This window comes from Cetorhinus maximus, chromosome 18 (assembly GCF_964194155.1).
Source record: "Cetorhinus maximus chromosome 18, sCetMax3.hap1.1, whole genome shotgun sequence".
NCBI classification, from domain to species: Eukaryota; Metazoa; Chordata; class Chondrichthyes; order Lamniformes; family Cetorhinidae; genus Cetorhinus; species Cetorhinus maximus.
The window spans coordinates 45,953,019-45,968,004 of NC_135896.1; the positions used below are offsets into that span (position 1 = coordinate 45,953,019).

General features: G+C 41.3%; 1 protein-coding gene across 3 annotated transcripts in view; it reads right to left on the reverse strand.

Annotated features, from left to right (window-relative positions):
- txndc16 (thioredoxin domain containing 16) overlaps positions 1–14,986 on the reverse strand; it is a 269,009-nt gene that overhangs the window by 215,278 nt on the left and 38,745 nt on the right. For all 3 annotated transcript variants that reach the window (XR_013579478.1, XM_078562615.1, XM_078562617.1), the window contains 3 exons: positions 13,096–13,216; positions 11,056–11,202; positions 1,406–1,465 (listed from right to left, as the gene is read on the reverse strand). Coding sequence is in view for 2 of the 3 variants with exons in the window: in XM_078562615.1 (XP_078418741.1) it covers positions 1,406–1,465; positions 11,056–11,202; positions 13,096–13,216 (328 nt within the window). In the remaining variant the exon portion in view is untranslated. The remainder of the gene's footprint in view (positions 1–1,405; positions 1,466–11,055; positions 11,203–13,095; positions 13,217–14,986) is intronic.

The window sequence follows — 14,986 nt, forward strand, 5'->3', positions numbered from 1 at the left end:
AACTTCCTGATTTGCTGTGTGTGAATATTTCAATGTGATTGGCTGCTTACCTGCTTGCTGACATTACTGCTGCTGCATGCCAAGAGATCCCCTAGATTTGGCACCAGACTTAAACTGAGAAAGGGGAAAATCACATCACAGACCACTGGATCTTTGCAGGCAGCTTTCTTCAAGGTCAGCAGCAAGCATCATTGCTTTGCCGCCAAATGCCAAATCCAGCCTATAATGATTGAAGATTTCTTGTCCACAGCCGAATTTGATAGCTACCTCTATTCTCTTGTGAACTATTTACTTTATATTGTTGAAATATTTCTTCTTTAGTTTAATTTCGCTTTGGACATGAAGTTTACCATTTTGGCTTTATTTTACTACATGCCTTTTCTTTTATTCCAACAGACATATATGGCTTTTTTCTGAATAAGGATGATTTTAAAATTGTTAAATTTTTCATCAGTGATGCAACAAGCCTCACCTGGTACCCAGCAAAACAACCTCCCATTCTTTCCTGTTTAATCTTACTCAGGTCATCTACCCTCTGTAAATTAAACATCCTTATAATCAGGTACTAGCATTGCATTTTCAGCATTTGGCTAATCAAGCTGAATTTTATATTATGGTTGCTGTTACAATACTGCAGTTGAAGACACTACAAAGAGTTATGTACAGTATACAAATTCCTCATGTACCTTCTCAAACTATTGCGGAAGTAAGCAATCACTTATAACATTTAGAAATATTCCAACTCTCCGCTCTCAAATACTATAAAAACTTTACCTAGCTGTTTAGTCAGGAGAGGGTGGGGGGGACTCAAAATAGAATAGTGATAATTCAGTGGTTTTTTATGGGTACCACGAAAATGATGGTGGATTTATACTTAGTGCTAGGATAGATTAGACTTCAACCGTTCCACTACTTAAATGGCTACTCTGTATATAATTGTTTAAGACTAGCTCAGACTTTTCTGTCTTTGCATGTGATGACCACCTTGCCTCAGCCTGACAGTACAAGAGCTTACTCTATGGCAAATCAGTACAAATGTTCAGTCTATTTGAAGGGAATAAAATTGCAGGCTTAGAGGAAAAGGGCAGGGACGTAGGAGTAGTTAAACTGCTGGCAGAGAGCTGGCGTGAACTCAATGGGCTGAATTACTTCCTTCTGTGCTATAACCATTCAATATGATTCTATATCTCTGCAGCACAACAAAAGGGAAGGGGAAAGGGGGGTGGTTAACAAAAATGAAAATGTTTTAAAAACAAGAGAGAGCAGATGTTTGTAATCTCAACAGTGTCTTTTTGAAAATTAGCACCAGTAACTCAAACTATGTAAAGCTTCCGTACAAGATATTCACAACAGCCTTCTTACTAGAAACAAATCAATTGTAATAAAATTAATTATAATACATTACCTGCAAGTTTGGTCGAAACTGCCATGTAGGACTGCAAAAATGCCATGGACACAGCATCCCCTACAATATCAACAATATAAATATTAACACTGCAAAAGCTCTGTACACTAGACTAGGATATTTGCCCCAAGTGTTGCTCTAGGTACCTAGGTATTAATACAAAGATTTAACTTAGGAGTACTGCCTGTCATATACAGTAAATTTCATCCTTATTCTTTTTGTAAACTTTCCAATCAAATTATCTTATATGGAATTAACCAGGGGTGCTGCTTGAGATACCCAAGCCTCCTATCTAAATGGCCACAAGCAGCTCTAATTTAGTAATAAAACATCAACTTCAGTTCTTGATTTGAGATGTGTCGATGTTATATTGTTTATAATTGAAGTTCAATTCAGAGATTTCATGCACACAAGTTTAATAAGTTTTCACAAACAATTCAATTATTAAAAAGCCCAGTGTTATGTAGTATTTGGGTTCTCTAAATCCTCACCCTGTGTGTTTAATCATAGAGAAACACTCATTTGAAGTTTATTTTATGCCAATAAAAGTTGATACAAGCCCACAAATGCTGGAGTCATCTGGATTCAGCAAGTAAGCCCTATTCAACTGGTCAGAGAGCTGAATTCCTGAAGATCAGTGAGCTTTTACTCCCAGCTGATTGATAGATACAAATGATTCAATAATAACAGAATGCTTTATTTATATATGCAATGTTGACTCAAGACATGGGGAAAGTAGAGCAAGTATATGACCTGTTATAGGCATGGATGCAAACTCTGGTTGAATCCCAGAGGTCTGATCACGAGATTTGCGATCTTTGCTCCTGGTTTTGTGGCAGCAGCTATTGTGCAAGACATTTTGAGAACTGGGATGCCATCCATGAGCAGCCAAAGAAAGGAAGGGAAACAGAGGAAAGGAAAAAGGAAAATTCAAAGCAAAATCTGATACCACCAGATTCTAATAATCACTCATTGAAACGGCATCATTAACCAATATTACTCATAACACAGATCCCCCTCATAATCAACAGTGATATAATAACTCATTGAAGGTCAATTTGTAACTTGTAGCAATAAGGGTTACGCCCAGATAGAGTAACCAGTAATTTTACAATATGCTGATAATCACCATGAAACTACTCCCAGAAACCCCATGCATAGCCCAAGCTTCTGGGAAGAATAAAGCGGCAGCAGCAAATGTTTACAGGTAAGACCCTAACATTTTAAACTGATTTAATGTTGAATTAGATAGAGAAAAATCAACCTGAATTAGTGCCAGAGACAGAGAAAAACTGAGTGAATCATGTGAAAACAAAATGGTCACCCCCCACTCAACGAATTTATGGACAGCTGCAGCCCATAATGAATTGGGAAGCTGATGATGTCGTAGAGGGCATGAGAAGTTTAAACAAACATGCAGATTGACATTCAATAGCTTTCTAAAAGGCACTAGTGAAGAGGAAAGGGTCAGCTACATTTGTGGGCAGGAGAGTAAGAATTCAATTTATTCAGTAGCTGGGAAATGAGTGAGAATGACAGTAAAAACGCAGACAAAACTTTTCAAAAATTCAGCACACATCTCCAACTAAAGTCAAATCATCAATATGAATTTCAAAGCCTGAGGCAGGAACTGGATGAGCCTGTTGACAATTTCATAAAAAGATTTAAAAATACAGCCAGAAAATGTAAATTCAAGGGCATAGATTAAAGGCTGTTTGGTAAACTCGTTTAGGGATCTGCATACCCTGAAGTGCAAAAAGATTTGATTGGAAAGGGCAAGTTCACAATATCACAGGCTATAGACACGCCAAAGCACATGAAGCCATGAGCAGACAAATGAAGATGCTGACTACCCATATAGCCAGTCTTCAGTTAAGTCAATAGAAAGCCAGCAGGGCTGATGCAGTGAAAGAGCAGCAAAATAATGCACAACAGACAGAGAGAAAGATGTACAAAAGCTGTGGATGACCACATGAATTCACAGGCAGAAGGAAATGCCCTGCACATGGATCAAAATGCAGAGCTTGTGGAAAGCCCAATCACTGGGACAAGGTGTGCAGAACAAGGAAAGAAGATGGTAAATGAGTTATCAGAGACAGAGAAATATGACGAATGAGAAGGTAAAGAAACCAAAGCATCCATACACTGGAAGGTGATGAGGAGTTTGAGGACATAATAGGCAAAGGAACCATACAACTGCATGAAATGACTGGATACGATAATTCCCAGAGAAAAGAAATACACTCAAAACATTCAGATCAGAAAGAGAGTGAGAAATAAGCCCACAGCCATAAGTCTGAAGCAGAAGATTGATATTGGAGCACAGAGTAAAAGTGTCCTGCTCAGACTAAATGAGATCTTTCCTGAAAATTTGAAAGAAAGTGGTTACCCAAGGAAAGATGTTCTGAAACCAAGCAACCAAGCCCTGTTAACAGCATACAGGGGAACTGAAATGCGACAGCTAGGAACAACCCAAGTCATAGGAACACACAAAGGAAAAGATGTTAATTGTATGTTCTACGTTACTGAAACAGATGGTCCTGCTATCCTGGGATTGAGCAGTTACGAAGAGCTGCAGCTTATCTCAGAAAACCATGAGGTGAAGAAGGCGTCGATGAGAGCTGAAGGCATTACACACACTAAAAAAACGACTTCCGATCACAAGCAAGAAAGATCTAATTGTATCCAGAGGGTTTTAATGAGATGGTTGGATGCTTTAAATATTTTGAGTATCATGTCTCCACTGATCTAGACTATTGATCTATTACACTATTAATCCAGCGAAGAAATTCATCCCCTACGTAAAGTACCAAGAGAACTAAAAGGAAAGCTTGAAAGAGAGCTTCCAAGTGATGGAAGAAAATAAAGTGACCAGCATAGTCACATAGCCTACAGATTGGGTAAATTCCATCGTGGTAAGAGAGAAACTAAATAGACGACTAAGAATTTTCCTGGATCCCAAAGATCCAGCAATTAATCGAGCAATAAAGAGGAATCACTACCCAATTCCAACACTGGAAGAGATCATGCCAGCACAGGCAAGGGCAAAGATTTTCAGCAAGCTTGATGCTAGAACTGGCTACTGGAACATGACGCTTGATGAGGGATCTTCACTGTTGACAACATGAACACATCCTTTGGTAGATACATATTTCTGTGTCGACTTTTTGGCCTTAAAGTGAGCCAGGATGTGTTCCAGCATAAAATATATGAAACATGCCGAGGATTTAAAGGTCTAGTTGATATGGATGATATTATCCAGATCTTCAGGGGAGGCAATGGCATAGGGGTATTGTCGCTGGGCTAGTGATCCAGAGATCCAGGGTAACACTATGGGGACCTGGGTTCAAATCCAGCCAGGGCAGACGGTGGAATTTGAATTCAATAAAAATCTGGAATTGAAAGTTCATCGTCGATTGTTGTAAAAATCCATCTGGTTCACTAATGCCCTTTAGAGAAGGAAATCTGTTGTCCTTATCTGGTCTTACCATGTGACTTCAGACCTGTGGTTGACTCTTAAGCAAGCCACTCAGTTTAACAAACTGCCAGAAAGACACAGAAAAGGACAGACCACCCAGCATTGACCTAGGCACCGGCAAACGACAACGGCAATCTCAGCCCTGTCGACCCTGCAACGTCCTGCTTACTAACTTATGGGGGCTAGTGGTAAAATTGGGAGAGCTGTCTCACAGATTAGTCAAGCCTGACATAGTCATCCTCACAGAATGATACCTTACATGCCATCACCATCCCTGGGCATGTCCTGTCCCACTGACAGAACAGATGCAGCATAATGGTATACAGTCGGGAGGGAGTTGCGCTGGAGTCCTCAACATCGAATACGGACTCATGAAATCTCATGGCATCAGGTCAAACATGGGCAAGGGAACCTCCTGCTGATTACCACGGACTGCCTTCCCTCAGCTGATGAATCAGTGCTCTTCCATGTTGAACACCACTTGGAGGAAGCATGGAAGGTGCCAAGGGTGCAGAATGTACTTCAATGTCCACCAAGAGTGGCTTGGTAGCACCACTACTGACCAAGCTGGCTGAGTCCTAAAGGACATAGCTGCTAGATTGGGTCTGTGGCAGGCGGTTAGTGAACCAACAAGAGGGAAAAACATCCCTCATCCTCACCAACCTACCTGCTGCAGATGCATCTGTTCATGACAGTATCAGTAGGAGTGACCACCTCATAGTTGTTGTGGAGACAAGTCATGGCTTCACATTGAAGATACCCTGCATCGTGTTGTGTGGCACTACCACCATGCTAAATGGGACAGATTTTGGACAGATCTAGCAACTCATGACTGGGCATCCACAAGGTGCTGTGGGCCATCAGCAGCAGCAGAATTGTACTCTAACACAAATGTAACATCATGGCCCAGCATATCCCCCACTCTACTATTATCATCTAGCCAGGGGATCAACCCTGGTTCAAAGAAGAGTGCAGGAAGGCATGCCAGGCATACCTAAAAATGAGGTGTTAACCTGGTGAAGCTACAACACAGGACTACTTGCTTGCCAAACAGCATAAGCAGCAAGTGATAGAGCTAAGCGATCCCACAACCAACGGATCAGATCTAAGCTCTGCAGTGCTGACATATCCAGTCATGAATGGTGGTAGACAATTAAATTACTCACTGGAGGAGGAGGCTCCACAAATATCCCCATCCTCAATGATGGAGGAGCCTAGCACATCAGTGCAAAAGATTAGGCTGAAGCATTTGCTACAATCTTCAGCTAGAAGTGCCGAGTGGATGATCCATCTCGGCCTCCTCCGGAAATTCCCCAGCATCACAGATGTCAGACTCCACATGATATCAAGAAACAACTGAAGGCACTGGATACTGCAAAGGCTATGGGCCCTGACAATATTCTGGCAATAGTACTGAAGACTTGTGCTCCAGAACTAGCCGTGCCCCAAGCCAAGCTGTTCCAGTATAGCTACAACACTGGCAGCTACCCGGCTATGTAGAAAATTGCCCAGGTATGTCCTCTACGCAAAAATCAGGACAAATCCAACCCAGCCAATTACCGCCCCATCAGTCTACTCTCGGCCATCAGTAAAGAAATGGAAGGGGTCATCAACAGTGCTATTAAGTGGCACTTGCTTAGCAATAACCTGCTCACTGACACCCAGTTTGGATTCCACCAGGGCCACTCAGCTCCTTGGTTCAAACATGGACAAAAGAGCTGAACTCCCAAGGTGAGGTGAGAGTAACTGCCCTTGACATCAAGGCAATATTTGACAGAGTGTGGCATCAAGGAGCCCTAGCAATACTGGAGTCAATAGGAATCAGGAGGAAAACTCTCCACTAGTTGGAATCATACCTAACACAAAGGAAAATGGTTGTGGCTGTTGGAGGTCAGTCATCTCAGCTCCAGGACATCACTGCAGGAGTTCCTCAGGGTAGTGTCCTCGACCCAACCATCTTCAGCTGTTTCGTCAATGACCTTCCTTCCATCATAAGGTCAGAAGTGGGGATGTTCACTGATGATTGCACAATGTTCAGCACCATTCGTGACTCCTCAAATACTGAAGCAGTCCATGCCCAAATGCAGCAAGACCTGGACAATATCCAGGCTTGGGCTGACAAGTGGCAACTAACATTCGCACCACACAAGTGTCAGGCAATGACCACACCCAACAAGAGAAAATCCAACCATCGCCCCTTGATGATCAATGGCATTACCATCACTGAATCCTCCACTATCAACATCCTGGGGGTTACCAATGACCAGAAACTAAAACGGACTAGCCATATAAATACTGTGGCTACAAGACCAGGTCAGAGGCTAGGAATAGTGCGGCGAGTAACTCACCTCCTGACTCCCCTAAGCCTGTCAACCATCTACAAATCACAAGTCAGGAGTGTGATGGAATAATCCCCACTTGCCTGGATGGGTGCAACTCCCACAACACTCAAGAAGCTTGACACCTTCCAGGACAAAGCAGCCCGCTTAATTGGCACTACAACCACAAACATTCACTCCCTACACCACTGATGCATAGTAGCAGCAGTGTGTACAATCTACAAGATGCACTTCAGGAATTCACAAAGTGAGGGTGCTCCTTCGACAGCACCTTCCAAACCCACAACCACTACCATCTAGAAGGGCAAGTGCAGCAGATAGATAGGAGCACCACCACCTAGAAGTTCCTCTCCAAGTCACTCATCATCCTGACTTGGAAATATATCATCGTTCCCTCACTGTTGCTGGGTCAAAATCCTGAACTCCCTTCCTAACAGCACTGTTTGTGTACCCACACCACATGGACTGCAGCAGTTCAAGAAGGCAGCTCATCACCACATTCTCAAGGGCAACTAGGGATGGGCAATAAATACTGGCCCAGCCAGAAAAACCCACATCCCATGAATGAATTAAAAAAAAATCTATGGTTGGATGGAAAAGATCACGGCTACCATCTTCATGAAGCCGCAGAAAGAACTAGGAAGCTAGCATCAAGGTAAACACAAACAAATACTTTGTAGGAAAATGCTAGTTCTTTGAACGGTGTACATACCTGGCAGAGTCAAGCTGAGTTCTGAAAGAGTCATAGCATTCTGAGATGGAAGCTCCAAGAGGCAAGAAAGAGTTGAGAAGTTTCCCTGACTTTATGAGTGCCCTCATACCTCATGTCAGAACACACAGCAAACCTATGAGAGCTGATGAAAGAAGATGTTGAGTGCCAGTGGTCAGAGTGACAAGACAAGAGTTTCAACACACTCAAACGTAGTAGTCTGCAAGGAGACAAGTCTGTCATACTTTGACAGAATGAAAACTGTCACTCTGCAAATACATGCTTCTACAAAATCACTGGGAGCAACCCTGGTACAGCAGGGAAACTGACTGCTTTTGCATCCAAAGCTCTAACATTAGTTGATACCAGATATGTCAACATAGAGAGAGAGCTTTTGGGAGTCATGTATGGGTGTAAGAAATTCCAAACATATCTCTGTGGGAGAAAGTTCATGGTGGAGAGTGATCAGCGTCCACTGAAGCAGATCTACAAGAAAAATTTGTGTAGAACACCAGCAAGGCTGCAGAGATTACTCCTGAGGCTTCAGAGTTACGATTTCAACATGAAATACAAGCCATAAAGAGAAATTGTGCTAGCAGATGCCCCATCTTGGTTGTTGCCACAGGAGAAGCATGAGACAAAAGATCTAGATATAAAGATCCATCACCTGGTGAATGTAACATCACTGAAACGGAGTCAAATTAGAGAGGAGACTGGCAAAGACAAAGAGTTAAAGCTGCTCCCTCAGCAAGTGATCCAGGGATGGCATGATAAGATACAGCAAACACAGAGGTGACATCTCATTAGAAATGGTGTTCTTCTATCTGGATCCAGAACAATACTTCACAATACAGAGAGAACTTCGCCAGAAGATACATGAAGGCCGCTTGGGAATGGAGAAGTGTAATCTCAGAGCCTGTACCAGATTGACGACTACAAAGACATCAAAAGAATGGTGTCTTTGGTGTGTCTACATTTGCGGGGGGGGGGGAGGGCACGGGGTGATGGGGTGGTAGTCAGGTGGTGCAGAGTGGCAGGGGGTCAGGTTTTAGAACTGGTTTTAATCCTTCTAACCTTTCCTGGGTAACTATTATACTAAGAGAGTGGGAACCATCTGAGTCTCTGACTTTAAACTGGAGTTTTGGAGGCTCTCAGATTTCAGGTAATTGCCCATCAAAAGTTGACATTTCCCAGGCAATTCCCATGATCCTTCTGTTGGGACTTTCAAGACGATCCCCAGTGCATCTTCCAGGGTACCTTCAGGGTATTGTTTAATTAAATTAGATAGTATTTTAATACACAAGAGCTAACTTATTGAAAAAATAGCTTGTTTACTATTTCATCTCAACTTAGTTGATCAAAATTAGAGTAAATGTTCCATAAATGTGCATTTTCATTTTGTAAAATGATTGTTATTCCTAACTAATGAATGTTGTTATTGGACATGAACAGTTTGATTACTTAGCTTCATCCCATAACACGATAGGTAACAATAGGTCTATAGAATGCAATTTCCTATTTAATTTCACAGTTACAGCAACACCCAGGGAAAAAATATTTGAGCTGAAGGATGCATGAAAAAAATTCACCTAGCTAGGCACCCTCCAGCAAAGTCCATCCCATTGTTTATTTTCAACATGAACTCCCCAGTGTCTCCATGGATAAAAACCTCAACTGAAATGATAGTGAGCCATAAAGCTCAATAAAGTCCCAGGTCTGAGCTAGTTCAGTGAGGACAGTAGTGAGATATTACAATTGGCTTCAATGTCTCTGAATTAGATTGGAGAAAAGCCAATTAGGCTTTACACTATTGATCACTACCCAATACTCCTGCTGAAACACATAAATGTGTAGGTCAGGAGGGCAGGGTCAGGTTCTCCTGTGATGTCTCATGATTGTACAGCATCTTAATATGCAATGTCTAAACTCTCAAATTAAGAACCAATGACTAAAGGGAACTAATGGAGGGCTTTCAACAACCTGCAGAACTGCACCTCAGCACATGTCTCCAACTTCAGAAGGAAGAAAATTAGAAATTGACAAGAAAATAAAATTTGGCCTATACATGTGCCCCCCCAACCTAGAAGAAATCACAATCAACTTGCTTAAAAGAAATCGGGAATGTGTGTTCTTTAAACAATTGTCCAGAAACATTAAAAGCATAAACTTCCACTACTTATTTGCTCCATCTGCTTAAATTAGCCAAACATATTATCCTTTCCATCATAATCTGTTCACCTGTAGGAAATTCAAAGGTATCAATTTATTTTCCACATCAACTCTGTAAATTGTACTCAATACCTTCTCATCCTCTTGGTAATTGAAGCATTTTTTTTGTTCAGACATTGCTATTCAATACTTAAGCTACTAATCCTTCTATTTCATCTTTTTATAATGGCCCAGATCTTCCAAACAGCGGCAATGATATTCGGATTGCTGCTCTGCTTGAAAATTCCCCCAACTCGATGCTGCTGTGCATTTCCTCCGGGACCTTCTGGGCCCAGCTTTCCCAGAAATTCACAGTGTCATGTCATTCAGGAAACTCCATCAGAGCGAAGTGGAGTCAGGGGAAAACAGGACATGCCCTTTTTATGGCACTAGCTGCCATATGGGAAGTTTAAAGGTCTAGCTTGAACGTTAGTGAAAGGATGAGTGGATGACTGAGTGATGGGTAGCTGGGTGAGATGATAGGTGGGTGAGGTGGGTAAGGTGGTGGGGGTATGTTGGGTGAGCTGGTAGATGGGTTGGGGGGCAGTATAATGGTTGTGAGGGATAGTCGGGGCATCAGGGGTCAGACATGTGATCAGCAGGGGGATAGTCGGTCGGGTCAGATCGGTGGGGTGGGGGTAATTGGGTGTTCAGGGTGGTAGTTGGGTCAGGGGGTAGTCGGGATGGGTCGGGTAGGTGCAGTCGGGTCCGGTCTGGAGGTAGTCAAGGTTATTCAAGAGGTCAGGGGGGTCAGTTGTGTAGCTACCCAGCTGTTAGACTAGGTTTTATTCTGTCTAACATTTCCGAAGAGCATCTTCAGTCGCACATCTGATCTCCAATGATCCCAAGGCTGGAAGATTTGACCCAAAATAATTCTGTTTTTAACCTTGTATCTATAAAACTTCCCAGTACTTACAAGCTGTGTAGAATAGCACCACCACATGGGGAATTGTTGCTAAGCTTGAAGGAAAGCTGCTGTCCGTTAGTGCTTGAACTAAGTCTACATCGAGCTCTCTCCATCTGTCTCTATAGATAGCTTCTGACACTTCATCATCTTGAACACCTGAAGCATGGAAAAATAAATCTTCAGTCCAACTGAGATAAGCATTTCACCTAATCATGCATTCACCCTATACAGTACTGTAGGCATATTACTGCCTCCAATGTCTGCACTATGAGTGAAATGAGGTTGTGCTTCAGCTTTCCAAGGCACCATAGATCATCTAGACAGGTGACTTTCTGGGATATCTGTACAGGTAGCAGCACTAGCCTAACCACCACTGCCATTTTTCCTGGATGCTCAATTTACATGTCCACCAGTGATTGCTGGCCTTTTTGTAAAATACATACAGGAATTAGTTTCTTTAGCCTTTTCTAAAAAAAATTCTCATCCCAGGTAGTGGCTGGGGTGCCAGTCAGTCAAGTGGTTTGCTTTGTTGTGGATGGTATCGAGCTTCTTGATTGTGGGAGCTGCACTCGTCCAGGCAGGTGGAGACACCCGTGTCTGATCTTATGATGGAAAGGTGATCAATGATGAAGGTGCTGAAGATGATTGTTCAGGACATTGCCCTAAGGAAATCCCGTGGCAATGTCCTCATCACAAAACCAAGATGTGCATTTCAGGAAATATGGTAGTACAGTGAGGAGGAGGAGGAGGAAGCAGATAATGAGGCATCCTGGCTATTTGATCCCAGGGGTACTCAATTAATCAGAAAAATCCAACATAAAAATGTGTAGGATACAATCTTCACAAAATAGACTATAACATAAAAATATCTTATCAAAAAATTACACTTGGATGTAAATATCCAGTAACTAAGAATATTAAATTACCTGCTGAAATAATGATTATTATACAGAAACATTCCATTTTTGTAAAGAAATGACATTATCCTGCTGACTTGCTGATCATGTCCTACATTTTCTGTTTTTAATTCGTCCTTGCCCAAGGATAAATGCCAGTAATGCTAGTAATAATAATAAAAGCTAAGTATGGGAATGTACATTCATAAATGATGAATAAGTGGCAGAGCGTCTCTGTTTTAAAGAAAAAGATCCAGATCTATTCTGATGTCAAGTGTGCTTACAATATATCAACTAGCATTATATTTCTGAACATATTACAATAGAAAATTATGGAATTATTGTGATGTTGAAATGTGCTATTTCATTAAGAGGAATTTTTACCCCACTCATGCTCATTTATTTAACCAACAGAAAGTTCTGGAGTTTCATTCAACTGAGTGGCATTAAATATTTGTTACCCAGTAATAAAAATGTATTTATGTTATGAACTATTCATAATTTTACTCCTGTAATATGATGTAAAACATAAGAAAATATGGAAAAAGAAATGATTGTTCCTTCCACAAGAATGTGTACAAGTCAACCTTACATGGATTCTACCTAGTTAATTCCGAAGAAAAGTTCTGCAGAGCTTTTTCTTTCTCAAAACTTATAAGTAAAACCTTAAAGTACTTTTCTAATGTTGCAATATAAATTATATAACTTTGACTAATTGCTTTCTATGACGTGGCACATCCATGGTCCTATAATTAGGAACCATCAAATTTCACAGGTATTGGATCATATCTAACTATATTTAACTTAACAAAATTAAATCCTATTCCTAGCTCGATATTTTCCCAATTTGGGCATGAACAACCAACAATATTGTCAAATTTTCTGTTATGCAACAAGGTCACCAAGGCATCAGATTTCAGTTAATGCAGTTAAACCAAAAGACAATGGCTCAAATAGTAAATGCACCTCCTTCATCTTTTGATTTAATCAAGTTATGCCGTGAGTCCACTTTATAAACCCACTCAATCAACAACTTGTACATTTAAGAACATTTTAAAATTGGAAGAAATATCTTGATAACTTAGTCAACTCCCCGTGTATGCAGTTGCCATTAGATTTTGCTCCTTTGTGATCTAACTGTACCTCGCCATACCTATGAAATCCATATCTTCATCTTCCTCTTCATCATCTTCTTCCCTAGTTGTTACTTTGCCTTTGACAAGGTCAACAATTTCTTCAGCAGATGTTATGACAAAATAGTTGATGGAAAAATCCTAAAGAAACATAACAGAATATCAACAAAAATATTTTACAAGATTAAAATACATTAAGCACAGAATTAACCGGTCTTACCTTTCAAAAACTGACTTTTTTGGAAAAGCATTCCCAGTTTCATTAATGCAGGAAAATAAAAGCCATACATTAATTATCAGTGAGCCAGATTACCTTTTAGAGTTAGGTACATTTTGGTTTTGTGATCAGGACATTGCTACTGGATTTCCTTAGGGCAGTGTCCTGGCCAACCATCTTCAGCACCTTCATCATTGTCCTTCTTTCCAACATAAGATGAGGTATGGGATGTTTACTAACAATCGCACTGCATTCCATTCACAACTCCTCAGGTAACGAAGCAGTTCCTGCATGTATACAGCAAGACTGGATAATATTCAGGCTTGGGCTAATAAGGGGCAAGTAACATTTGTGCTACACAAGTGCCAGGCAATGACCATCTCCAACAAAAACTATCTTCCCTTGACATTCAACTGCATTACCATTGCTGAATCCTCCATCAACATCATCTTGGGAGTTACTATTGATCAGAAATTTATCTGGATCTGCCATATAAATACTGTGGCTAAAAGAGCAGGTCAGGGGCTGGGAAATCTGTGTCGAGTAACTCACCTCCAGACTCCCCAAAACCTGTCCAACATTTACAAAGTAAAAGTCAGGAGCGTGATGGAATACTCTCCATTCGCCTGGACGAGTACAGCTCCAATAATCAAGAAGCTTGATATCATCCACAACAAAGCGAACCACTTGACTGCCTGGCACCCCAGCCATTCACTCCCTCCATCACAAACCCACAGCGGCAACAGTGTGTACCATCTACAAGATGAAGAGCAACACCTCATCAAGGCTTCTTTGGCAGCAGCTTCTAAATCGCCACCATCTAGAAAAACAAGGGGAGCAGGCACATGGGAACACCATGACTTGAAACTTCCACTCTCAGCCACAACATCCAGACTTGGAAATTTATTGCCACTGCCTCATTGTCACTGGGTCAAAATTATGGAACTTCCTCCCTAACATCACTGTGGGTGTACCTGCGCCACATGAACTGCAAAGGTTTGTGAAGGCAGTTCAATACTATCTTCTCAAGGATAATTTGGAACAGACAACATGTTGTGAAGATGTGTTATATAGAAAATTAATTTGTAATGTCATTGGCTGGGCATATATTACTTCATAATGTTATTGGCAGGACATATATAGAACTTTTTGAAAAGAACACTTTTGCTAAGCAAAGGACACTGGCCTATAGCAGCTAATGTGCTGCATTTGCGATGGACACAAGTTGCTTTATGGTGACACAGAGCTCTGAGACAATGGTTAAGATAAGCCCAGATTGAAACCAGAAAGAGGTCATGTGACCTAGTTTTTGGGTGTAAAATATATTGCATTTGAACTAATAGTCAGAGAGAGACTGCCACAGGAGATCAGCCTTACCCATTCTCTCTTTCTCTTAAACCTCACATAAAGCTAGGCTGTATTTGGTTTGAAAACCCACCAGAAGACCTCACTGCTGCAAACCAAGAGTTCTTCAAGGAGGATTCCAAATCAACACCACTGTCTCCAAGAGAAATTAGAATCAGCCAGTCACGACTGTTCCTGTGAAAAACTCAAGTGCCTGCAGCTCCTGTGGAAAGTGAGCCTTCGGCTGTAAATAAGCATCTGGACAATCCGTGAATAATTTTTTTTCTGACTTTGCTTTTTGCTTGGCCAAGTCTTTAGATCTGATACCCTAAAGTTTTAATTCTTTTTCT